The sequence below is a fragment of the Ranitomeya variabilis genome, chromosome 4 (assembly GCF_051348905.1).
Source record: "Ranitomeya variabilis isolate aRanVar5 chromosome 4, aRanVar5.hap1, whole genome shotgun sequence".
Lineage (NCBI taxonomy): Eukaryota > Metazoa > Chordata > Amphibia > Anura > Dendrobatidae > Ranitomeya > Ranitomeya variabilis.
In genome coordinates this window covers 702961699-702988078 of record NC_135235.1, presented here as the reverse complement: position 1 = coordinate 702988078, position 26380 = coordinate 702961699, and the positions used below count along the sequence as shown (strand labels likewise).

The 26380-nt window shown below is 43.8% G+C and overlaps 2 protein-coding genes across 3 annotated transcripts in view; one reads left to right on the top strand and one right to left on the bottom strand.

Moving 5' to 3' along the window:
* LOC143766436 (uncharacterized) overlaps positions 1 to 10319 on the top strand; it is a 36516-nt gene extending 26197 nt beyond the window's left edge. For both annotated transcript variants that reach the window (XM_077254123.1, XM_077254124.1), the window contains exon 7: positions 7967 to 10319. In XM_077254123.1, coding sequence (XP_077110238.1) covers positions 7967 to 9654 — 1688 coding nt within the window. In that variant the 3' untranslated portion in view covers positions 9655 to 10319. The remainder of the gene's footprint in view (positions 1 to 7966) is intronic.
* LOC143766432 (uncharacterized) overlaps positions 1 to 26380 on the bottom strand; it is an 805019-nt gene that overhangs the window by 234827 nt on the left and 543812 nt on the right. The gene's annotated exons all lie outside the window — the stretch shown is intronic.

Genomic DNA, 26380 nt, shown 5'->3' with positions numbered 1-26380 from the left:
CCATGTGCCCAAACAGTGGTTTACCCCCACATGTGAGGTATTGGTGTACTCAGGAGAAATTGCCCAACAAAATTTAGGATCCATTTTATCCTGTTGCCCATGTGAAAATGAAAAAATTGAGGCTAAAATAATTTTTTCGTGAAAAAAAAGTACTTTTTCATTTTTACGGATCAATTTGTGAAGCACCTGGGGGTTTAAAGTGCTCACTATGCTTCTAGATAAGTTCCTTGGGGGGTCTAGTTTCCAAAATGGGGTCACTTGTGGGGGAGCTCCAATGTTTAGGCACACGGGGGCTCTCCAAACGCGACATGGTGTCCGCTAAAGATTGGAGCCAATTTTTCATTGAAAAAGTCAAATGGCGCTCCTTCCCTTCCGAGCCCTGCCGTGCGCCCAAACAGTGGTTTACCCCCACATATGAGGTATCAGCGTACTCAGGACAAATTGGACAACAACGTCCGTGGTCCAGTTTCTCCTTTTACCCTTGGGAAAATAAAAAAAATTTCGCTAAAATATCATTTTTGTGACTAAAAAGTTAAATGTTCATTTTTTACTTCCATGTTGCTTCTGCTGCTGTGAAACACCTGAAGGGTTAATAAACTTCTTGAATGTGGTTTTGAGCACCTTGAGGGGTGCAGTTTTTAGAATGGTGTCACTTTTGGGTATTTTCAGCCATATAGAACCCTCAAACTGACTTCAAATGTGAGGTGATCCCTAAAAAAAATGGTTTTGTAAATTTTGTTGTAAAAATGAGAAATCACTGGTCAAATTTTAACCCTTATAACTTCCTAGCAAAAAAAAAATTTGTTTCCAAAATTGTGCTGATGTAAAGTAGACATGTGGGAAATGTTATTTATTAACTATTTTGTGTCACATAACTCTCTGGTTTAACAGAATAAAAATTCAAAATGTGAAAATTGCGAAATTTTCAAAATTTTTGCCAAATTTCCGTTTTTTTCACAAATAAACTCAGAAATTATCGACCTAAATTTACCACTAACATGAAGCCCAATATGTCACGAAAAAACAATCTCAGAATCGCTAGGATCCGTTGAAGCGTTCCTGAGTTATTACCTCATAAAGGGACACTGGTCAGAATTGCAAAAAACGGCAAGGTCATGAAGGGGTTAAAATAAAGATCCTTGTCACCACCCCCCTCCCACCACCTGTGCGCCCGCCCGCTGGAAATAAAATACTCACCCGGCTCCCTCGATGCTTCCTCTCAGCGCCACAGCTTCTTCCTGTATGAGCGGTCACGTGGTGCCGCTTATTACAGTGATGAATATGTGGCTCCACCTCCCATAGGGGTTAGTAATGGATAGGTGTCATTACTAAGCCAGGCTTGGGCTAGGTTCACATTTGCGGTTGAGTCCGCAGCGTATTGTCCACAAATGCATGCAAAAACGCATGATAACGCAGCGTTTTTTATCCGCATCAGCTTACGCATGATGAGAAAAAACATGTTTGCATGCGTTTTTGCATGCGATAGCATTTTTTAGGCGCATGCGTTTGATAGGAAAAAAATTTTCAAGGAGAATTTCCTTGAAACAAGCCACACCAAATGGGCGTGTCTCATGTGATTTCTGTATATAAACCCTTGTACAGATGAAATCCTCAGATTTTACTCCTGTAGCCTGCGTCAAGATGGATCTTCGCATAGTTTCTGTCGGAATCTGGATTTGGATGTCAACTTGTTTCTTGCCTTTGCATTTTCTTGTGAGCAAGAACAAAAAAAAGAAAAACGGCGTCGGCGCTTTTGGCAGCAGCCGATTCTTGAACTCCAACAGAGCCGTGGAGCCTACCACATATTTTGAGTACACGAGGATGTCTCAAGACAGCTTCATGGATTTGCTGGTTCGTGTATGAGGAGCCATCAGCAGGCAGGACACCCAGCTCCGTAGAGAGATTCTTGCTGAGGAACGTCTGCTGGTGACACTAAGGTACGTAATATTTAAACATTAACGCCTGTCATAATTCTTACTGTTCTGCAATGTACTTAATATTTTTCCCTTTTTTTGTTTTGCAAAATCTGTCCTAAATATTATTGTTCTAAAACCCATGTCCTTTTCTTTTTTTTTGAACTTTCTCTGTTTGCGAAAAAACCCCAGTCATAAATATTATAGTTCTGAATTTTTTTTTCTTTCTCTGTTCAGCAGATTCCTGGCTACCGGAGAGAGCCTATCATCTCTCCATTTTCAGTTCCGGATTGGAATTTCCACACTATCTGGGATTGTCGCAGACACCTGCCGGGGTTTATGGGATGTTCTCTGTGAGGAATTTATCCCCCTACCAACCACGGAAATCTGGCAGGAAAATGCCGATAAATACTGGCAAATTTGTAAATTCCCCAACTGTTCGGGAGCAGTGGATGGAAAACATATTTGAATTGCCAAACCAGCTGGAACTGGATCCGAGTAATTTAATTATAAAAAATATTTTTCCATAGTGCTCATTGCAGCTGCAGACTGTAGTTTCGTCACCGTGGACATTGGATCATTTGGCCGTGGCATTGACTCCCAGACATTTAAAAACTCAGACATGGGCCAACGGTTGTATGGGAATTTTAATTTTCCCCTGCCACGACCTCTTCCCAACACTGAAGGCCCACCAATGCCATTTGTTGTGGTTGGGGATTAGGCTTTTCAGATGTGTGGAAACCTCCTTAAACCATACTCCTGTCGGGACTTGACACACACAAAATGGATTTTTAATTACCGACTGACCAGGGCACGAAGAACAGTTGAGTGTGCCTTTGGTATCCTTGTCTCGCAATGGCGCATTTTAGGGACAGCCATTAATCTGAAAATTCAAACAGTCGATGAGGTTGTTAAGGCGTGTGTGGTTCTGCCCAACTACATAACGGCTAAAGAGCATCCCAACATTGAACTTGATGAACCTGTTTGTAACCCATTACCAGATTACCATCATCACCCTCTCAGGACAACAATTGAAGTTTCCCAAATGAGGGATACATTTGCGTCCTACTTTGTTTCTGAGAGTGGACGTGTGTCCTGGCAAGAAGAAATGGTTTAGTGTTCTTGTAATCTTATGTACCTATAATTATTAAAATCTACCTTTAATGTTTGCTGACAAGAAAACACCTCTAGTTCAACACCTGTTCCAAGTGCCCTCTATATTACAATATATTTTTTTAAAGTTTAATAAGGTGATCACTGGTTCACAACTAGAGTTTATATAAAATCCACTCACTGTATTATGCAGATTGCATTAGACAGGGGTTGGATTATAACCAAATTGGGTTATGTAACCCATGCTTTACACTACACCTCTACTCTCTAAGGTCAGTGCTATGGTAGGTGTCACGCTCACGCCCTGACTGGTGGGCGTGAGCTCAGGGGGTTTGTGGCCCCACTGAGCCACAAACCAGACTACCCTGGAAGGGGCGTGAGAGGAAAATAATATAATACATTAAAGGAATGTAATACAAAGGTGACATTAACCCCTTATTACCCCATATGCTACCACTACAGGGCAATGGGAAGAGAGAGCCTAAGTGCTGGAATTGGCGCATCTTTTAGATGCGCCTTTTTTGAGGTGGCTGGGGGTAGATGTTTTTAGCCGGGGGAGGGGGAATAACCATGGTCCTTCTCTAGGCTATTAATATCTGCTTTCAGTCAATGGCTTTCCCACTCTGGCGCATAAAATTGCACGGGAGCCCACGCCATTTTTTTCCGTGAATACATTCTTTTTGTGAATACATTCTTTTTGTAAATACATACAGATCCCAAATTTTACACACACGTAATACTAACAGTTTTAGTCACTAACATCTATAAATCTAACTGTTCTGCAATGGCTTACTGTATGTAAACCATGTCTCCTATCCTGTCGGGTTCTGCAATGATTTTATAGAAGCCGACAAATTAATTATCGGCTATTCTGCTATCTCTCTATGAAATATGTATGTGTGTATATATATATATATATACATATATATATATATATATATATATATATATATATATATATATATATATATATATATATATAGTACAGACTGAAAGTTTGGACACTCCTCATTTAAAGATTTTTCTGTATTTTCATGACTATGAAAATTGTACATTCACACTGAGGGCATCAAAACGATGAACTAACACATGTGGAATTATATACTTAACAAACAAGTGTGAAACAACTGAAATTATGTCTTATATTCTAGGTTCTTCAAAGTAGCCACCTTTTGCTACTGGCCTTCTTTTCTTGAAGTAATGATGGCCACTTCTTTTTCTTTACTTACAATTTGTATTATGGCAAGAAAAAAGCAGCTAACAGTCTATTCAGTAGGACTATCAGCTGTGTATCTACCAGACTTCTGCACAACACAACTGATGGTCCCAACCCCATTTATAAGGCAAGAAATCCCACCTATTAAACCTGACAGGGCACACCTGTGAAGTGAAAACCATTCCCGGTGACTACCTCTTGAAGCTCATCAAGAGAATGCCAAGAGTGTGCAAAGCAGTCATCAAAGCAAAAGGTGGCTACTTTGAAGAACCTAGAATATAAGACATATTTTCAGTTGTTTCACACTTTTTTGTTAAGAATATAATTCCACATGTGTTAATTCAAAGTTTTGATGCCTTCAGTGTGAATGTACTTTTTTCATAGTCCCAGGAAAATCTTTAAATGAGGTGTGTCCAAACTTTCGGTCTGTACTGTGTGTGTGTATGTGTGTGTGTGTGTGTGTGTGTGTGTGTGTGTATATATATATATATATATATATATATATATATATATATATATATATATATATATATATATATATATAATATACTGTACCTATACTATGTGTATATGTCTATTGTAAGCTGTCAGTGTGATTTTACGTTACACCGTACTGAATTGCTGGCTTTTCAAAGGACCCCGGTGCATATTTCTTGCAAGTCACACAGAAGGTCCGTGTGGTATCCTTTTTTGTGGCACCCATAGACTTGCATTGGCGAGTCTTGTCCAATATATGGTGCAAATCGCAGCATGCTGCAATTTTACTCGCACGTATAATACGGCTGAGAAAAAAACGGATGATGGGAGCTGTCCCATAGATTAACATTGGTTTGAGTGCTATGCAATTTTTTTTTTTTTCTCGCATAGTACTCATCCGTATTCCTCTCTAGTGTAACTCTGGCCTAAGAGTAGTCAGTAAACAGGTCAGGGTCACAGCAGGAAACAAATACAGCCGGAAGCAGAGCACAGAGGACTGAACAGATCAAGGATGTATCAGTCAGCTTCCGGCAATATGCTTCAAGCTGTAGTAAGGTGTGGTGCTTTCGAAGTCCAACTCTGATTGCCCAAGGTGTTCTCAATCTCAGGTGGACATATTGCATGAGCTTTGGCATTGTCCCAGATTTTCCTCCTATTGGATTGTAGTGTTGAACTGCATTGGAGTGGTGTATGGGTTCGTTATCCCTCGGGATCCGTTCATATGTATATTAGGGTATGTGAAGGAAATATTAACTGACAATACGACTACAATTGTAATTGCAAGATTGTTTATTGCAAGAAAACTGATTGCAAAATATTGGATTAGAGAAAAGCCTCCGTCCAGACGCGAATTCATTGCTCAAACGAACCACATAATTGAACTTGAGAAAAGTATTTACACCAGGAGAGACGAGCTGGATTTCTTCCATAAATTATGGAAGCCGTGGTTGGATAGGAATATAGTATTATGAATATAGTATTATAGAGTACAACTTAGGGTAAACTGGAACTCTGTTTCATATTGTCAACTATGGACGAATTATTGTTTGCTCCTGATATGGTCTCCATCGGGGGGTGGGGGGGGGGTTAATTTACTGTAAAACAAAATGAGTATGAACATGTGATCTGTTCTAAATCTTGTTATGGTTAATACAAATTTATCTGATTAAAAAAGGTGTGGTGCTTTCCAATTGGCTAAAACAGGGAGCAGGTTACTGCAGCTGACAGCCCGCACACCCATGCTGCCAGACTGGATGGTACTACAGATGCCAGGCACCCTAATCTTAGTGGGTGGGAGGAGCCTGCACCGCCAAGAGCTTCTGGTTCCAACCCCACCTCTGTTACCAGCATCGCCTGCAGAATGAGTAAGGCTACTTTCACACTAGCGTCGGTACGGGGCCGTCGGCCCGACGTACCGACGCATGCTGTGAAAAAAATGCACAACGGGGGCAGCGGATGCAGTTTTTCAACTCATCCGCTGCCCCATTGTAATGTCCGGGGAGAAGGGGGCGGAGCTTCGGCCGCGCATGTGCGGTCGAAAATGGCAGACACTACATGGAAGTTTTTTTTGTGCCGACAGTCCGCCAAAACATGACGCATCCGTCGCACGATGGATGTGACGTGTGACAATCCATCGCAATGCGTTGCTGATGCAAGTGTATGGAGAAAAAACGCATCCTGCGGGCAACTTTGCAGGATGCGGTTTTTCTCCAAAACAATGCATTGCGACGTGCGTCACACGACGCTAATGTGAAAGTAGCCTAAGCCGCGTCTGGTGTCCGAAGCAGATATTGCAGGAGAAGATACCAGAGGAGATGGGATGCACCAATTGCAGAATTCCTAATATGACAAAATTGCAGAAAACCAGAGCAGATGAAATCCCTATAAAGTGACTTAATTTTGTAAATTATAACCCTGAATAAATTAATCTATAGGAATAGTGACTACACACAAAACTCACAGAAATTGTTATCATACACTTGTGGCCGAGAGAAAAAAATTATTAAATCTCTCCCAATATTTATGTCCACACTTCTGGGACAATATAGGATACTCCCCAATATATATGAAACCAAAGAACGGAGTATATAAATCCCAATACGCATTTTATTTTGAACTATATAAAATATTTTATTAATCAAATACTATCTCTCAAATGAGTTAACAACAGTAATACAAGTACATATATCACAGGATAAGTGAAGGAGGAAACAAATGATAGTGGCAGGAGCAAGCAGAGAACTTATCACATCACAGGGGCTGCTACTGTATGGTCCATGGTTTAAGGACACTTATAGCAGTTGCCCTAGTCCTCGTAGCTAGATCAATGATTAAGGTGCAACAGTGCAAACTACATCAACAATTAAAGTGCCACAGTACCAACTAGGCTAATCAGCTATTGCCATATGTAGCAGCTTACCCATCTAGTCTGGATGTCTCTCCTCGCTCCACACGCCACCCCCTGACGCACGTTTGAAAAAGCAGACCGCGAAACGTGCGTCGGGGTGGCGTGTGGAGCGAGGAGAGACATCCAGACAAGATGGGTAAGCTGCTACATATGGCAATAGCTGATTAGCCTAGTTGGTACTGTGGCACTTTAATTGTTGATGTAGTTTGCACTGTTGCACCTTAATCATTGATCTAGCTACGAGGACTAGGGCAACTGCTATAAGTGTCCTTAATCCATGGACCCTACAGTAGCAGCCCCTGTGATGTGATAAGTTCTCTGCTTGCTCCTGCCACTATCATTTGTTTCACTTATCCTGTGATATATGTACTTGTATTACTGTTGTTAACTCATTTGAGAGATACTATTTGATTAATAAAATATTTTATATAGTTCAAAATAAAATGCGTATTGGGATTTATATACTCCGTTCTTTGGTTTCACAGGAATAGTGACTATTTTGACTCCATTGGCAGTTTCCAGATATTGGCACACGCAGTGGATTTTGGATAGTGAAAATAGCAAATATCCCAAATTATTACCCAACACATAGTGCCCAGATTGTGCTCCAGGAGATACACATGCCATAAAATAAGTGGTTTATCTCACTATAGTAATGTCAAAAGCATGGATGCTTAATGTGGCTTGAGCATAGTCTAGTAAACTGTCATGTTCTTAGTGAATAATCCAATAATTTTGCATAACTTGCCATTTTTACAGATTATTTAAGTAGAAATGTTCAAAAATATAGAATTCAAGGATGTTTTATTCCAAAATAATAATTGATTTTATTCTTGGCAGATAACTGTACCAGGAGATCAGCAGGACAGTTGACATCTTCAATGTTTAAATCAGATCATCTTGAGATCCCACAGGATACAATTGAAGTGATTGCCATTACTCCAAATATACCATCATCCTTTCACAGCAAAGATCTGTCATCTGATCCTTTGAAACAGGTCCTGTCTTCTGATTCATTACTGAATACTGAGGAAAATCAAAGTCACAAAATAAGCATTAAAAAACGAACTGCTCCTAAAGCGATGAAGACATTTTCAGAATATGGAAATAGTTTTCCCCTAGAAAAGTCCTTTCTTAAACAACAAAACCTTCACAAAGCAGACAATAGATTTTCTTGTTCCAAGTGTGGGAGATGTTTTAACCAGATATCAGATTTTGTCAGTCGCCAGAGAATTCACACAGGGGAGAAGCCATTTTCATGTTCAGAATGTGAGAAATGTTTTATTCGGAAAGGGCAGCTTGTTACCCACAAAAGAACTCACACAGGAGAGAAGCCTTTTTGCTGTTCAGAATGTGGGAAATGTTTTAACCAGAAAGCGACTCTTGTTAGCCACCAGAAAACCCACACAAGGGAGAAGCCTTTTTCCTGTTCAGAATGTGGGAAATGTTTTACATATAAATCAGTTCTTGTCAGACATCATAGATCTCACACAGGGGAGAAACCCTTTTCCTGTTCAGAATGTGGGAAATGTTTTAAATATAAATCAGTTCTTTTCAGACATCATAGATCTCACACAGGGGAGAAGCCCTTTTCCTGTTCAGAATGTGGGAAATGTTTTCTAGATAAATCAGTTCTTTTCAGACATCATAGATCTCACACAGGGGAGAAGCCTTTTTCCTGTTCAGAATGTGGGAAATGTTTTAACCACAAAGCGCATCTTGTTAGCCACCAGAAAACCCACACAGGGGAGAAGCCTTTTTCCTGTTCAGAATGTGAGAAATGTTTTAACCAGAAAGCGAATCTTGTTAGCCACCAGAAAACCCACACAGGGGAGAAGCCTTTTTCCTGTTCAGAATGTGGTAAATGTTTTAACCACAAAGCGAATCTTATTAGCCACCAGAGAACCCACACAGGGGAAAAGCCTTTTTCCTGTTCAGAATGTGGTAAATGTTTTACAGCAAAATCCGTTCTTGTCAGACATCATAGATCTCACAGAGGGGAGAAGCCTTTTTCATGTTCAGAATGTGGGAAATGTTTTAACCACAAAACGACTCTTGTTACCCACCAGAAAACCCACACAGGGGAGAAGCCTTTTTCCTGTTCAGAATGTGGAAAATGTTTTACCCACAAAGCGAATCTTGTTAGCCACCAGAAAACCCACACAGGGGAGAAGCCTTTTTCATGTTCAGAATGTGGAAAATGTTTTAACCACAAAGCGACTCTTAATAGCCACCAGAAAACCCACACAGGGGAGAAGCCTTTTTCCTGTACAGAATGTGAGAAATGTTTTAACCAGAAAGCGCATCTTGTTACCCACCAAAGAACTCACACAGGAGAGAAGCCTTTTTCCTGTTCAGAATGTGGGAAATGTTTTAACCAGAAAGTGAATCTTGTTAGCCACCAGAAATCCCACACAGGGGAGAAGCCTTTTTCGTGTTCAGAATGTGGGAAATGTTTTAACCAAAAAGCACATCTTGTTACCCACCAGAGAACTCACACAGGGGAGATGCCATTTTCATGTTCATAATGTGGAAAATGTTTTGTGAAGAAACCATCTCTTTCTAACCACCAAAGAAGTCACACAAGAGAGAAGCTTTTTTATGTTCTTAATTGTTTTTACATAGTCACATACAAGTGCTTTTCACTAAATTAGAATATCATCAAAATGGTAATTTATTAGTAGTTCTTCAATGCAAAAAGTGAAACTGTTATATAAAGTCATTACTGAGTGATCTATCTCAAGTGTTTATTCTGTTGATGACTATGGCCTACAGCCAATGAAAACCCAAAAGTCATTATGACAGTAAATTAGAATAAAAACACCTGCAATGTGTCACGATGTGACTGACCCGGTATAACACAACCCAACAGTAGGTCTGTCACGAACAGCAGAACACACAAGGGAACACCGGGGACACAATTACAACGGTGGGCCCTGTCGGTAGGGACTGGGGGAATGGGCACCTCCTGCACTGGGCATCACTCCGACAGCGGTGGACACAGCGTCAAGACCCGCACACCATCAGCACTCAGACGTGCTTTCTGCTCGTTACAAAAAGCAGACTACAGATAAATTATAGAATCATCGGATCTACTGAGTGGACACTCAGTCATTCTACTGTACGTAACTGACGAAGGCCACACCAGGCCGAAACGTTTTTGATCGTACTACAGAATAAATTCCTTAAATTCAAGTTGAGTGCCAGGTTCTTTATATTTTCAACCAAGGGAGACATAAGACCATGGGAGTTGGTATGCCCTCCAAGACGTAGCATGACAGGAACTCTTCATGACAAGCCCCTATACGCAGATGTATATTGTCTACGACTTGGGTAATGCTCCCCTAGCTGAGCGGGGCAGAGTCAATGGCCTGAATGCTTAAGGGTCTTGCTAGCATCCTACTTATCAGGCCATGGGTCTGGACAAAATGAGCATCCACCAAATTGACTCCTGCACCACTGTCCACAAGAACCGGAACATTCTCAGTTACCCCACCAACAACCACCTCAGCAGGTAAGGTACACTGAGATGAGGAAATATACACTCCCTGGTCATTTCCTTCCACACAACCATGGGGACACGGCTTTTTAGATGGAACAGGAATTTTGGCGCGAGCTGGGCAGACATTGATAAAATGACCAGTCTGCCCACAGTAAAAACATGCCCCCACACCACGGCGAACCCCAGACAACCCGGTTTGGAAACCAACTCCTCCCACCTGCATGGGTTCGTCCACCTGGTCAGGTGTGTCCTCCCTAGCAAGGACTACAGAGGGCACATTTGGTGTATGCCTCTCCCTCAAGCGTCTAGTCACCCGGATGGCAAGGGACATGGCGGCCTCCAATGACTTGGGAGCGGCGTACTGTACCAGAGTATCTTGCAACCTAGGGGGACAGACCCTGCGCAAAATGGCACCTAAGGGCCGGGTCATTTCACTGTGTGTCAGTGGCCCACCTCCTGAACTCTGAACAGTACTCCTCAGCCGGCCGACCCCCCTGCTTGATCTTACGGAGTCGGGATTCTGCCAGGGAGACGCCATCTGGATCACCATACACCAGCGCCAGAGCCGTAAAAAACTTGTCCATCGACTGTAGGGATGGTGAACCGGTCGGCAGTGAGAAGGCCCAGGATTGGGGATCACCTTTAAGAAGGAAAATGATGATTCCCACCCGTTGTTCCTCACTCCCTGATGAACGAGGGCGGAGCCTGAAGTATAACTTGCAGGCTTCCTTAAAAAACAAAAATGTATCTCTCCCTCCAGAGAACCTGTCCAGGAGAGATATCTTGGGTTCTGGTAGAGCCTGAGCCAAGGCCCAGAACCCCAATAATTGCTGCAGCTGCTGCACCACCTCACCACGCAGATCCTTAAGCTCAGTGGTGAGAGTCTGGAGCAGTTGGGCAAAGGCTTGCATTTGAGCCATGGCTCACCAGAAAAAATGAGACGGTCGGTGTTAATGTCACGATGTGACTGACCCGGTATAACACAACCCAACAGGAGGTCTGTCACGAACAGCACAAGACACAAGGGGACACAATTACAATGGTGGGCCCTGTCGGTAGGGACTGGGGGAATGGGCACCTCCTGCACTGGCCTGCAGATGTGCCCTGATCTTGCTACCGTCCCTATACGGGTTCTTTCAACCTGTCGCCGACCAGGATACCTAGTCCCTCACTTGCCCTACACCTATCCCTAAGTAGGGAACTGGCAGATGAGAGCACTGGTCCCACCACTGCCCTAATACAACACGGGGTAAGGAAATATAGACAAGGTAAAGGTAAACAACACTTAGCTTAACCCCTTCGCGACATGCGCCGTACTAGTACTGCGCTGCCGGCACTGCATTAGTGCCAGCCGCAGTACTAGTACGGCGCCGCCATTTTCCGGTCACCGCGTCGCATCGCGCGGTGATCGGGACCCGATGGCTGCTGTCCCTGACAGCAGCCATCCCTGCACGTAGCTCCGGGGGGGTGCACCGCCCCCCCCCCCCCCCCCGCATCAGCGATCGCTGTGATTGGCTGGTCAATTCTGACCAGCCAATGACAGCGAAATAACAATAAAGTTAAGAAAAAAAAAAAAAAAGCATGTGACAGGCTGTGATTGATGCTGTGTGACGTCGCACCAATCACAGCCGTCACAGTAGGTGGGGTGATCGCCACGTCACCTCACCTGATTAACCCCTATGGCGCTGATTGGCTGAACAATAGCTTCTAGCCAATCAGCGCCAAAGGGGTTAATTTGAAATACCGATCACCGCCCTGCACGCCATCTTTCTCTCAGATTTGGCGTGCAGAGCGGTGGTCTAAGCCCCTCTGTGATACCTGAGTCAAAGATTTCATTGGTGGCCAGTGCGATCGTCCCGGCGATCTCCTGCCTCCTGTGCTGTGCTGATCTCCAGCTTGTGCTCCTGTGCCGTGTGCTCTCTGCTGCCACCTGCTGCTGTGTGAGGCCTGTGATCACAGCAGCAGCACCTCCCCCACCCCTTTCCCATCCCCCCATCCCTGTTCCAGTACCCCCTCCCTCCCCCACCCTCCAATTGACTTTTTTTGCGCACTTTTTTGCGCTTTTTTTCCTGTGCGCGGCGTCCCGCGCAGAACATTCGTGCTCTTCCTGTGTCCACAGCGCTCTGATCAGTATCGCTGCTGATCAGAGACTGCGCCACAGGACTCTTTTTTTTTTTTAGCTAGTTAGCGTAGCAGACGTTGCAGTCTAAGCGACGTCCGTTTTTTTTTTTTTAGAAAAAAAATAGTAGTTAGTACAGTGTAGTTTTAGACGTAACAATGTAGCGTAGCCGGCGCCACTGTTTGGTGACGTCCCCCATCCCTGTTCCAGTACCCCCTCCCCCCCTCCAATTAAATTTTTAGCGCACTTTTTTGCGCTTTTTTTCCTGTGCGCGGCGTCCCGCGCAGAGCATTTTGTGCTCTTCCTGTGTCCGCAGCTCTTTGATCAGTATCGCTGCTGATCAGAGACTGCGCCACAGGACTCTTTTTTTTTTTTTTAGCTAGTTAGTGCAGCGGACGTTGCAGTCTAAGCAACGTCCGATTTTTTTTTTTACAAAAATATAATAATAGTAGTTAGTACAGTGTAGTTTTAGACGTAGATTAGCTGGTGTCACAGAGTTAGTGACAACCGGTCTTTTTTTTTTAGAGAAAAAAAAAATTGTACAGAGTAGTTTAGTGGTAGCGTGTTAGTGTAGCCGGCGTCACAGCGTTAGTGACGACCGATCATCTTTTAGAAAAAAAAAATCGTACAGAGTAGTTTTATAGGTAGAGAGGTAGCGTCTTTTTTGCATAAAAAAATCTGCTATCACCGGATAATCTCTAGTGCATTAGGGGTGCGTACGTCACACTGTTAGTGGCGTTCGCATTTTTTTGTAAAAAGAATAATTAGTTTCGTCGTCTAATTTTTAGCGCGTTCATTAGGGGAGCGTACGTCACACTGTTAGTGGCGTTCGCTTTTCTTTTGTAAAAAGAATAATTAGTTGCGTCGTCTAATTTTTAGCGAGTTCATTAGGGGAGCATACGTCACACTGTTAGTGGCGTTCGCTCTTTTGTAAAAAGAATAATTAGTTGCGTCGTCTAATTTTTAGCGCGTTCATTAGGGGAGCGTACGTCACACTATTAGTGGCGTTCGTTTTTTCTTTTGCAAAAAAAAAGATTTAGTTGCGTACGGTAAATTTATACTTTTTTTTATACAAACTTATTTTTTTACATCTGAATTTTCTTTTCATCTTTTTTTCTTGTTTCTTCTACATTTTTTCTCACTACTTGTTTTTTCTCTCTGATTGGTTATAATAAAGAGTACCCTATACAAAAGCCCCACACATTACACGTGTAAAAGCACCACTTACACACACATCCCCAGGGTTTGGGAAAAAAAAATGGCCCATTCGTCAACAAGGCGCTATTCACCAGAGGAGGCTTACGCCATCCTTGCGTCCGACACGTGTACAGCCAGTGAGGAAGATCCCACATTCCTCTATTCCTCCTCCTCCTCCTCCTCCTCATCATCATCATCAACATCCTCCTCCTCATCTGGTGAGGAAGGACCCCCAACAAGGCGCCGAAGGACCCAGGCAACTCCTGCAGCAATCGATCCCGTATGGATTGCACCCCCTGAAAATTTTCAGCCCGTCATTCCGGATTTCAGCAGCAGCTCAGGAATCCAGTTTGACACGACTGGCCTCACTGAAATTGACTTCTTCAAATTCTTTTTCAGTGATGAAATAATAAATCTTATGGTGGCCCAGACGAACCTTTATGCCCAGCAATTTTTCACCCAAAATCCCACATCATCTCACGCCAGATGGACCCCCGTAAATGCAGCAGAGATGATGACATTTTGGGGAATTGTGCTGCATATGGGCATAACCAAAAAGCCAAAGCTTCGGCAATACTGGAGTACTGAAATTCTCTACAGTACACCGGTATTCCGCATGGCCATGAAAAGGACACGATTTGAAAGGATCCAAAACTTTTTGCATTTCAGTGATAATGCGCAGTGTCCTCCCCGAGACGATCCAAACTTTGATCGTCTATATAAAATTCGGCCAGTGATTGAACATTTCAGCAGAAAATTTGCTGAGGCGTACACACCCCAGAGGGACATCGCTATTGATGAATCTCTGGTTCATTTCAAAGGGAGGCTAAAATTCCGACAGTACCTGCCCAGTAAGAGGTCCAGGTACGGAATAAAGCTGTACAAACTGTGCGAGAGTACCTCAGGGTACACCCACAGATTTAGGGTCTACGAGGGTAAGGACACCCAAATTAACCCCCCTGAATGCCCCCCCATCCTGGGGGTGAGTGGGAAAATTGTGTGGGAATTGCTGCACCCACTGCTGGATAAGGGTTATCACCTCTACATTGATAACTTTTACACCAGCATCCCACTCTTCAAGGCCCTCTCTGCCAGAGGTACAGCTGCATGTGGCACCGTGCGAAAAAATCAGCGAGGCCTCCCTAAGCCGCTAATGGGACAAATGCTGAGAAAAGGGGAAAGCAGAGCCAAATGCAGCGACAACATGCTGGTGGTCAAGTATAAGGACAAAAGGGATGTCCTTATCCTGACCACCATACACCGTGACAACAGCACCCTTGTCACTGTTCGTGGGACCACAACACAAGTCCCAAAGCCAGATTGTATCCTGGATTACAATCGGTACATGGGGGGTGTGGATCTCTCAGATCAGGTCCTCCAACCATACAGTGCCATGCGTAAAGCTTACGTATGGTACAAAAAAATTGGCCGTGCACATTGTACAGATGGCAATGTACAATGCATTTGTGCTGTTCCGATCTACAGGCAATACGGGGGGGACCTTCCTTCAGTTTCAGGAGGTAGTCATCAAGGCCCTAATGTTTGGCACACAGGGAGGTGAGGGACCCAGGACTTCTGAATCTGATAGTGCCCGTGTTGTCCCAGGTCAACATTTCCCAGGACAGGTTCCCCAAACAGCGAGGACAGGACAATCACAAAAACGGTGCAGAGTATGTTCCAAGAGGGGAATCCGAAAGGACACAACTTACCATTGTGAAACCTGCCCTGAGAAACCTGGCCTTTGCATTAAGGATTGCTTCAAAGCATACCACACATCCACAAATTAATAAAATTAGTTTATACCCTGTTGACACAACACACTTTTATTATCTGATGTACCGAGCACATCTTACACATAACACCACATTATAAATTCATACACCAGTAAAAGCAAAAGAATTAAAATCAATACTATAAAACTATGCCTCTAGATATATTCCTTCAGGGGTTTAGTTTCCAAAATGGGGTCACTGGTGAGGCACTTGGAGGTTTACGGTGCTCACCACATATCTAAATAAATTCCTTGGGAGGTCCAGTTTCCAAAATGGGGTCACTGGTGAGGCACTTGGAGGTTTACGGTGCTCACCACATATCTAAATAAATTCCTTGGGAGGTCCAGTTTCCAAAATGGGGTCACTGGTGAGGCACTTGGAGGTTTACGGTGCTCACCACATATCTAAATAAATTCCTTGGGAGGTCCAGTTTCCAAAATGGGGTCACTGGTGAGGCACTTGGAGGTTTACGGTGCTCACCACATATCTAAATAAATTCCTTGGGAGGTCCAGTTTCCAAAACGGGGTCACTGGTGAGGCACTTGGAGGTTTACGGTGCTCACCACATATCTAAATAAATTCCTTGGGAGGTCCAGATTCCAAAATGGGGTCCGTGGTGAGGCACTTGGAGGTTTACGGTGCTCACCACATATCTAAATAAATTCCTTGGGAGGTCCAGTTTTCAAAATGGGGTCACTTGTGGGAGATTTCCACTGTTGAGGCACATTAGGGGCTCTGCAAACACAACATGACGCCCGCAGACCATTCCATCAAAGTCTGCAATCCAAAACGTCACTTATTCCATTCCGAGCCCCGACGTGTGCCCAAACAGTGGTTTTTCCCCACATATGGGGTATCGGCGTACTCATGAAAAATTGAACAACATTTATTTCTGTCTATTTTGTCCTATAACCTTTGGGAAAATAAAAAAATCATAGCTAAAAGATAATTTTTGTGGAAAAATTGTGTTGTTTTTTTTTTTCACGACTCATTGTTATAATTTTTGGTGAGGCACTTGGAGGTTTACGGTGCTCACCACATATCTAAATAAATTCCTTGGGAGGTCCAGTTTTCAAAATGGGGTCACTTGTGGGAGATTTCCACTGTTGAGGCACATTAGGGGCTCTGCAAACACAACATGACGCCCGCAGACCATTCCATCAAAGTCTGCAATCCAAAACGTCACTTATTCCATTCCGAGCCCCGACGTGTGCCCAAACAGTGGTTTTTCCCCACATATGGGGTATCGGCGTACTCATGAAAAATTGCACAACATCTTTTTCTGTCTATTTTGTCCTATAACCTTTGGGAAAATAAAAAAAATCGTAGCTAAAAGATCATTTTTGTAGAAAAAATGTGTTTACTTTTTTTTACGACTCATCGTTATGATTTTTGGTGAGGCACTTGGAGGTTCACGGTGCTCATCACATAGCTAGATAAGTTCCTTGAAGAGTCTAGTTTCCAAAATGGGGTCACTTGTGGCGGTTTTCCACTGTTTCGGTACATCAGGGGCTCTCCAAACGCGACATGGTGTCCGATCTCAATTCCAGCCAATTTTCGTTTCAAAAAGTCAAATGGCACTCCTTCCCTTCCGAGCCCTGCCGTGCGCCCAAACAGTGGTTTTCCCCCACATATGGGGTATCCGTGTATTCAGGATAAATTGCACAACAACTTTAGTGGTCCATTTTCTCCTTTTACACTTGTGAAGATAGAGAAATTGTTGCTAAAAGATCATTTTTGGGGAAAAAATGTGATTTTTTATTTTCACGCCTCTATGTTCTAAACTTCTGTGAAGCACCTGGGGGTTCAAAGTGCTCACAACATAGCTAGATAAGTTCCTTGAAAGGTCTAGTTTCCAAAATGGGGTCACTTGTGGCGGTTTTCCACTGTTTCGGTACATCAGGGGCTCTCCAAACGCGACATGGTGTCCGATCTCAATTCCAGCCAATTTTGGTTTCAAAAAGTCAAATGGCGCTCCTTCCCTTCCGAGCCCTGCCGTGCGCCCAAACAGTGGTTTTCCCCCACATATGGGGTATCAGTGTATTCAGGATAAATTGCACAACAACTTTAGTGGTCCATTTTCTCCTTTTACACTTGTGAAGATAGAGAAATTGTTGCTATAAGATCATTTTTGGGGAAAAAATGTGATTTTTTATTTTCACGCCTCTATGTTCTAAACTTCTGTGAAGCACCTGGGGGTTCAAAGTGCTCACAACATAGCTAGATAAGTTCCTTGAAGGGTCTAGTTTCCAAAATGGGGTCACTTGTGGCGGTTTTCCACTGTTTCGGTACATCAGGGGCTCTCCAAACGCGACATGGTGTCCAATCTCAATTCCAGCCAATTTTGGTTTCAAAAAGTTAAAAAGCGCTCCTTCCCTTCCGAGCCCTGCCGTGCGCCCAAACAGTGGTTTTCCCCCACATATGGGGTATCAGTGTATTCAGGATAAATTGCACAACAACTTTAGTGGTCCATTTTCTCCTTTTACACTTGTGAAGATAGAGAAATTGTTGCTAAAAATCATTTTTTGGGGAAAAAATTTGATTTTTTATTTTCACGCCTCTATGTTCTAAACTTCTGTGAAGCACCTGGGGGTTCAAAGTGCTCACAACATAGTTAGATAAGTTCCTTGAAGGGTCTAGTTTCCAAAATGGGGTCACTTGTGGCGGTTTTCCACTGTTTCGGTACATCAGGGGCTCTCCAAACGCGACATGGTGTCCGATCTCAATTCCAGCCAATTTTGGTTTTAAAAAGTCAAATGGCGCTCCTTCCCTTCCGAGCCCTGCCGTGCGCCCAAACAGTGGTTTTCCCCCACATATGGGGTATCAGTGTATTCAGGATAAATTGCACAACAACTTTAGTGGTCCATTTTCTCCTTTTACACTTGTGAAGATAGAGAAATTGTTGCTAAAAATCATTTTTTGGGGAAAAAATGTGATTTTTTATTTTCACGCCTCTATGTTCTAAACTTCTGTGAAGCACCTGGGGGTTCAAAGTGCTCACAACATAGCTAGATAAGTTCCTTGAAGGGTCTAGTTTCCAAAATGGGGTCACTTGTGGCGGTTTTCCACTGTTTAGGTACATCAGGGGCTCTCCAAACGCGACATGGTGTCCGATCTCAATTCCAGCCAATTTTGGTTTCAAAAAGTCAAATTGGGCTCCTTCCCTTCCGAGCCCTGCCGTGCGCCCAAACAGTGGTTTTCCCCCACATGTAGGGTATCAGTGTATTCAGGAGAAATTGCACAACAACTTTAGTGGTCCATTTTCTCCTTTTATACTTGTGAAGATGAAAAAATTGTTGCTAAAAGATCATTATGTGGAAAAAAAAGTTAACTGTTAATTTTTTCCTTCCACATTCCGTTAATTCCTGTGAAGCACCTGAAGGGTTAATAAACTTCTTGAATGTGGTTTTGAGTACCTCAAGGGGTGTAGTTTTCAGAATGGTGTCACTTTTGGGTATTTTAAATCTTATAAGCCCCTCAAAGTGACTTCAAACGTGATGTGGTCCTTAAAAAAAATGGTTTTGCAAAGGTTGTTGAAAAAATGAGAAATCGCTGTTTAACTTTTAACCCTTATAACTCCCTAACGAAAAAAAATTTGGTTCCAAAATTTTGCTGATGTAAAGTAGACATGTGGGAAATGTTATTTATTACCTAATTTGTGCGATATGAGTCTCTAATGCAAGGGTATAAAAATTCAAAATTTGAAAATTGCAAAATTTTCAAAATTTTCACCAAATTTCTGTTTTTTTCACAAATAAACGCAAGTAATATCAAATAAATTTTGCCACTATCATGAAGTACAATATGTCACGAGAAAACAATGTCAGAATCACCAGGATCCGTTGAAGCGTTTCAGAGTTATGACCTCATAAAGTGACAGTGGTCAGAATTGTAAAAATTGGCCGTGTCACTTAGGTGAAAACAGGCTTTGGGGTGAAGGGGTTAATGCTGCAAGACACAGCACAGCAGGAAGAAACACCAGATTCACTGGACACAGCAGTAGAACAACAGTTCCCAGCAAGTTCCTACTCCCAGCTTGGTCGCTTTAGAATGAACTAACACCGACAGTCAGCTGATGAACCAGGTGACTATTTAAAGGATGGAGGGAGTGGTCACCACAAGCATCAGCTGACCCAGCAGCAATGCAATAACACCAGCGGCCACCGGGGGAGAAAACTGCATTAACCCTCGATGACCAGAAAGGAAAAAAGGTTTTAAACTGAGGCAAACCAGATCTGCCACAAATCCAAAATTGGATCGTGACACAATGGCTTCCTAAGAGTTCAGAAAAGGTCCCTTAGTCTGTTGCAGTAGGCTCCACAAATTTGAGGAAGACTGCTGACTGGACAGATGTCTATAAGGCAGTCATTGATACACTCCAGAAGGAGGGTAAGCCACAAAAGGTGTTCTGTCCCCACATGAGGCGAATGGAGATGTGGCTGATTAATAGGGGTTGGGAGAGTTCCTACCTCCGTTTTCCTCAATACAGGGCAGACAGGACCGATGCTGTTCAGCGTCCGGAGAGATGATGCATACCAGGGATTGTGCAGTCCAGACTTGTTTATTTTGTAAATATGGACATGCAGCATATGATTGGCAATACATTAATTATCCAGGAATGCATGTGTAAACAACATAAGTGATACAGCAAAGTGGTTGAAAACTGATGCCTTCCTGAGCTCGGTTCAGGGGTGACTCTCCCACCGAAAGTGAAACTAGAAATGAAAATGGCTGCCAAGAGAAAGAAGAAGACGTGACCCTTGAAATGTTCCTCCACCACTTGGACTATGTTCACACGTAGCATTTTTGATGCGTTTTTCAACTTTAGCATTGCTTTCAACCAAAACAAATGCATTCACTTTAACATTTTACAACCTCATTTGGCCAGGTGGTGTGTGACACATCATCAGACACATCCTGTTTAATTTATGAAGGAGGGACTCTGAAAGTCACAAAATCTATTTTTATAGGGCCAGCAGTCGGCCCTCACTATTCTTTGTTGTTCGCATTATTAAACAATGGGTCTCTTATACTGTTATTGTGTATGCAGTGAGTGGCAGGGCTGCCCAAAATTTTGACGCACCTCAACAACCAATTGAACAGACATCATGGATGACCACATGCAACCAAAGTTCCAAGTATTCATTTGGTGCTCCCATACTGTTTGCTTATGCATTGAATGTAAGACCTGCTCTGCCTCAAAGTTACACGCACCCCAATAAGCCTTTGAACCCACGTTACTGGATGGCCACATGAAAACAAAGTTCTCATTATTAGTCATTTAGTACTCCCATAAAATTTGCCCTTGAAGTGAATGCAAGGCCTGCTCCAAATTTGCACGCACCTCAATCCCCCTTGGAATAAATGTGGACGATGGCCTCTGAAAAATGTTTTCCCAGTTTAAAGGAGCTGGTCTCCTATACCTGTAATGCCCATGCAGTAAGTGTATGGGCTAACAAACATTTTCCCCTTTGGGTTACACATCAACGTACTGTGTAAAAAATTTTTGTACGGTCATCCTAAACACCCTTGAAAAAAATAACTTGGCTGTTGCATCACGGAACACGTTCACCCTGGTTATCTAGTGGTGGTGCCTGAAGAGAAGTGGAGGATGGCCTCCTAAAATGATTTTCCCAATTTAAAGGAGCACGGGTCTCCTGTACTTGGAATACCAACATTTGCCCCTGGGGGATACACATCAACATAGTGTGTAAACATTTTTTTTACGGGCCTCAAAAACACCCTTTAACACAATAACGTGGCTGTTGCATTACGAACAACGGTCACCATGGTGATCTAATGGTGGTGTCTGATAAGAAGGAGGAGGATAGCAGCAAATAGGCAAAATTAGGAAGCGTATACCCATGTGTTGGTGTGAAGAGGTGCATGGGAAATAGACCTCCCAAAAAATGCTGGATTTGAGGTTGTTTCGCTGTTATCATTCGGTGGTTTAGAGAAGTCTGGCCCAATCCAGCCCTTGTTCATTTTTATAAGAGTCAGCCTGTCAGCATTTTCAGTTGACAGGCTGATGCGCTTATCAGTTATAATACCACCAGCGGCCCTAAAAACTCACTCTGACAAAACGTTATCGAAGGGCAGGCCAGGACTTCGAAGGCGTAGAGAGCCAGATCATGCCACATGTCCAGCTTGGATACCCAATAATTAAAAGGCACAGAGGAATCATGGAGGATGTTGGTATGGTCAGCAAGGTACTCCCTCAGCATCTTCCAAAACGTTGCACTCCTTGTGAGAGCACCCCGCGCTTCAGGGCCAGTGCGATGAGCGGATCTGAGACAACTCTCCCAGAACCTTGCCTGTGTTCCCCTGCTGGATTGAAGTTGTGTCTCTCTCGCCTGTACCCCTTGGTTGTCCAGCGAACTGTGACCTCTGCCGCCACCATTTGCAGATGGGAATTTTTTTTCATAATTCCGTAACAATGGCCTTCTGGTACTGCACCATTTTAGTAGACCTGTCTGCCTCTGGAAGAAGAGATTGAAAGTTCTCCTTGTAGCATGGGTCTAGAAGTGTGACAAACCAGTAATGACTGTCACCCAAAATTTTGAGAATGCGAGGGTCACAGGAAAGGCAGCACAACATAAAGTCAACCGTGCGTGCCAGACTGCTAACCGGCAAGACTTCCGTGTCCTCACGAAGAGGAAGACTGACCGTGCTCTCCTCCTCCTCTCTGTCCTCAGGCAATCCACGCTGAACAGACGGTATGACAATTGTGTAGTACTGCCTATAGTGCATGATAGTAGTTCCTGTTTTTCCTCCTCCTCTTCCTCATTGTCAACCAATCCACATTGGGATGACATGAGGCTGGGCTGTGTGTAATCACCCTGTATCGTTCCTTGCTCCATCTCATCGTGCTCCGTCTGCAATGCATCCTCTTTCATTGAGAGCAGAGAGCTTTTCACAATACAGAGAAGCGGGATCGTGATGCTAATTATGGCGTCATCGCCGCTCACTATCTTGGTGGACTCCTCAAACTTTTGTAGGATGGTACATATGTCTGATAGGTTGGACTGCAAGTCAGACCCTCAGGGATAATGGATGGTTGCCTGATCATGAGATCGTTTGAACGAGTGATAGACAGAGACAGATGTAATCTGTTTCAAGCTTCATAAAGTTTAATCAATCACATCTCCTTATATACTCTTTTGAGTGGGCGTATACATTCTGGTCATGCGCACATCAGCTGTTTATTACAAATGAGATCATCATTAATCAGGTGATTTTCCATTAGAAATGAACTGTGAACAGGTGTTCAATCTCGTTAGGTCCCAAGATCAATGTTATTAGCCTCACCCTAATACAGTTTATAACCCATTATCTGGCTAATGGGTATCACCACCCATCATTAGCTTCCCCATATCAATATAACTTCAAGGCGTAGTCATGTCAGCAACTCTAATCAAAGGTCAGAATGACATATGAAAGCTAGACATGTCTGAACAAGGCCTGTTTCAACTAGAAATATATATATGAATTAAAAAATATGTTAAGCTGGTCCCTGATTTCCCCATCACTGACATCATGTCCACTCCTAGGGTCTTATGTGTGGAGTCTGAACTGAATACCGATGGCCTTGTTGATGCTGAGGGTCAACAACTGCCCTCTTCTGCTCACAAATCCTTTCCAACATATGCAGTGTAGAGTTCCAACGTATGGGGAAATCACACCAGTCGGTGAGCTGGAAGCTGCAAACGCAGCTGAAGCACGGCAGGGGCGGCGGACCTGTAGCTGACTTTCTAAAATGGGCACACAGGTGGTGTACTTTCACAAGCACATCCGACAGCTCCGGGTAGCTTTTGAGAAGACGTTGAACAATGAGGTTAAGCACATGGGCCAGGCATGGTACGTGTATGAGCTCGCCTTACCTCAGAGCCGCCACCAGGTTCCAGCCATTGTCACACATGACCATGCCTGGCTGTAGGTTCAGCTGTGTCAGCCACAGATCTGTCTGCTGTTTTAGAGCTGTCCACAACTCTTCAGCATTGTGCAGTTTGTCACCGAAACATATTAGCTTCAGCACAGCCTGTTGCCGCTTGGCTTAGGCAGTGCTGCAGTGCTTCCAGCATTTGACTGATGTACTCATTTCAGAGGCTGAAGAGGAGGAGGAGCAGGAGCTGTGGACTGTGGGGGCAACCCTGATTGATGTTGAGCCCGCAATCCTCGGAGTGGGGAGGATGTGTTCCATCCCAAGGTCCGACTGGGTCCTGGCTTCCACTATGTTAACCCAGTGTGCCGTCAGCAAGATTTACCATCCCTGCCCACAAGCACTTGCCCACGTGTCTGTGGTAAGGCGGACTTTCCCAGTAACAGCATTATTGAGGGCACGGATAATGTTGTGGGACACGTGCTTGTTAAATGCTAGGAAGGTACAGGAGAAATAGTGGCGGCTGGGGACCGAGTATCTTGGGATTGACGCCGCTATCAGGTTGCTGAAAGCTTTCGTCTTCACAAGCCTAAAAGGCAGCATTTCGAGCATAGGCAGATGAGAAATGTGTGAATTTAGTGCTGCTGCCTGTGGGGCGTTGGCTGCGTATTTACACTTGCGTTCCAAGGTCTGGGGTATGTTCAACTGAATGCTGCTCTGGGACCATGACGTGGACATGCTTGATGATGGTGTTAGTTGAGTCTGTGCAATGACAGGTGCATGGCAGGAGGCATCTTTGCATGCACCATGGACAGATTATTGGCTTCCACGCGCAACAGCCACAGAAGCAGTGGTGTCACCAGCAGACACTGTTCCTCAACTCTGAGGTTCGGTCCACAAAGTCAGATGCTTTGCTGCCATGTGCCTGATCATGCTGGTGGTGGTCAGGCTGGTAGTTTTGCTACCCCTGCTGATGCGGGCATGGCAGGTGGTGCAAATGGCCTTTTTGGAGTTATCGGCAAAGTCTTTAAAAAACAACCAGACTTGAGAACACCCCAACAGTTGGGCTGGCAACTTCCATTGTGTTGGTGTTATGGGAACGGTTGCCCGCCTTCTGTTTGCAGCCAACACACTGTTTCTTCCTGCCTGTTGGGATGCTATGCCTCCCTCCCCCTGTGTGCTTCTGTCCTTGCTCTGCATGTCCTGCCAAGTTGGGTCACTTACTATATCATCCACCACCTCCTCTTCCACTTCCGCACCCTTTTCCTCCTCCTGACTTTCTGGCAATTGTGTCTCCTCATTGCCCACCTCTTGTGACATGTTCCCACTGTCGCTTTCATGTGACCATGGCTGCTCAAATATTTGGGCATTGCCAGATGCAATCTCATCTTGCCACGCTTCAAGTGGACCGGGCGAAAAGCCCCAATCTGTAAATGGAAAAGTGAACAGCTATTCGGACTGTCCAAGTGTAGGATCAGTTGTCTCCGGGCACTCAGCATGGTGGGAGGAAAAACGATCAGGGTGAGAATATGTGGTCCAGACTCACGGCTACTCAGACTTGACCGTGTGGTGGTGGTGGCAAAATGACTGGAAGCAATATCGGCTATCCAACCAACAACATTTTGACACTACTCTGGGTTCAATAGTGGTGTTCTGCGGTCTCCTAGTAATTCAGACAGGAAGGTAGTGAGAGAAGATTTGTGTGTTTCCTGTGGCACAATTTCAGCTTGCCCACAACCTCGGCCTCTGCATGCACTATCACCATCACGTCCACTTCCCTGTCCCTTGCCACGCTCCTTGCCCATTTTAAATGGACTACTAAATTATTTTCCACGTTCACTACAAATTGCTGAATTTGGAGCAAACTTATATGTGTTCCGTGTGCGGGAAAACCACAGTTTAAAACATCTGGACTGTAACGAAAAATTTTTTTTGCATCAAACTGGTGTCAATAACTAGGCTAAGACATCAGAAAAACAGTTGAATGGAGGCCTCAAAAGCCACAGATAGCCCACAGATAAAAGAGGCGTGTGACGGAGATACCACATTGTAAAATATGTGGCCTGTATGTTTTCTTACAGCAAAATAGTGTCTCTAACTAGGGTAGGACACAGCAAAAGCAGTTAAATGTAGGCCTGAAATGCCACAATTTGTAACCCCAATTTGTAACCCACAGATAGATGAGGCATGTGACAGAGATACCAGACTGTAAAGTATAAAGAAAAATGTTAGTCAGCTCACCGTCCTTGTCTCACTCCAGGAGTCCGTCCGTCAGCCAGGGTCATGGCTCGGCAGGCACAACAACAGCCACAACAACAAAATCCTCAAAAATGTGTTTGACCATGCGATGAAAAATCTGCTGCTCCTTCAGAGGTGTTATATGTAGAAAACTTGCATTTTATTGAAAAATAGTAATAAAAATATAAAAGAGCACAGTTACATGCAGTCAGATCAACCAGTGGACATCTAGAACCAACATGGTTCTGCCTGTAACAATCTGCTGGGGTACATGGTTTATGCTCAAAAGAAAGACATATGAACAATACTTAAAGACTTCCGAGCTTTGGAGGAAGTCGCACACAGCATTTTTGACTGATCGCTCCTCATTAGCGAAAATGAAGTGGTTGGAGACTAAAAACAATTTTGACTCGTGGGTAGATAAGTAGGAACAAATATATAGATCGCAGAAGGAAGTGGCGCTCCATTGATTTGGGAACAAGGCGGGAAAGATGCTTGCCAATTTGGCTAGGAGATGGAGGCTAGCGAATTTAATTCCGCACCTGAA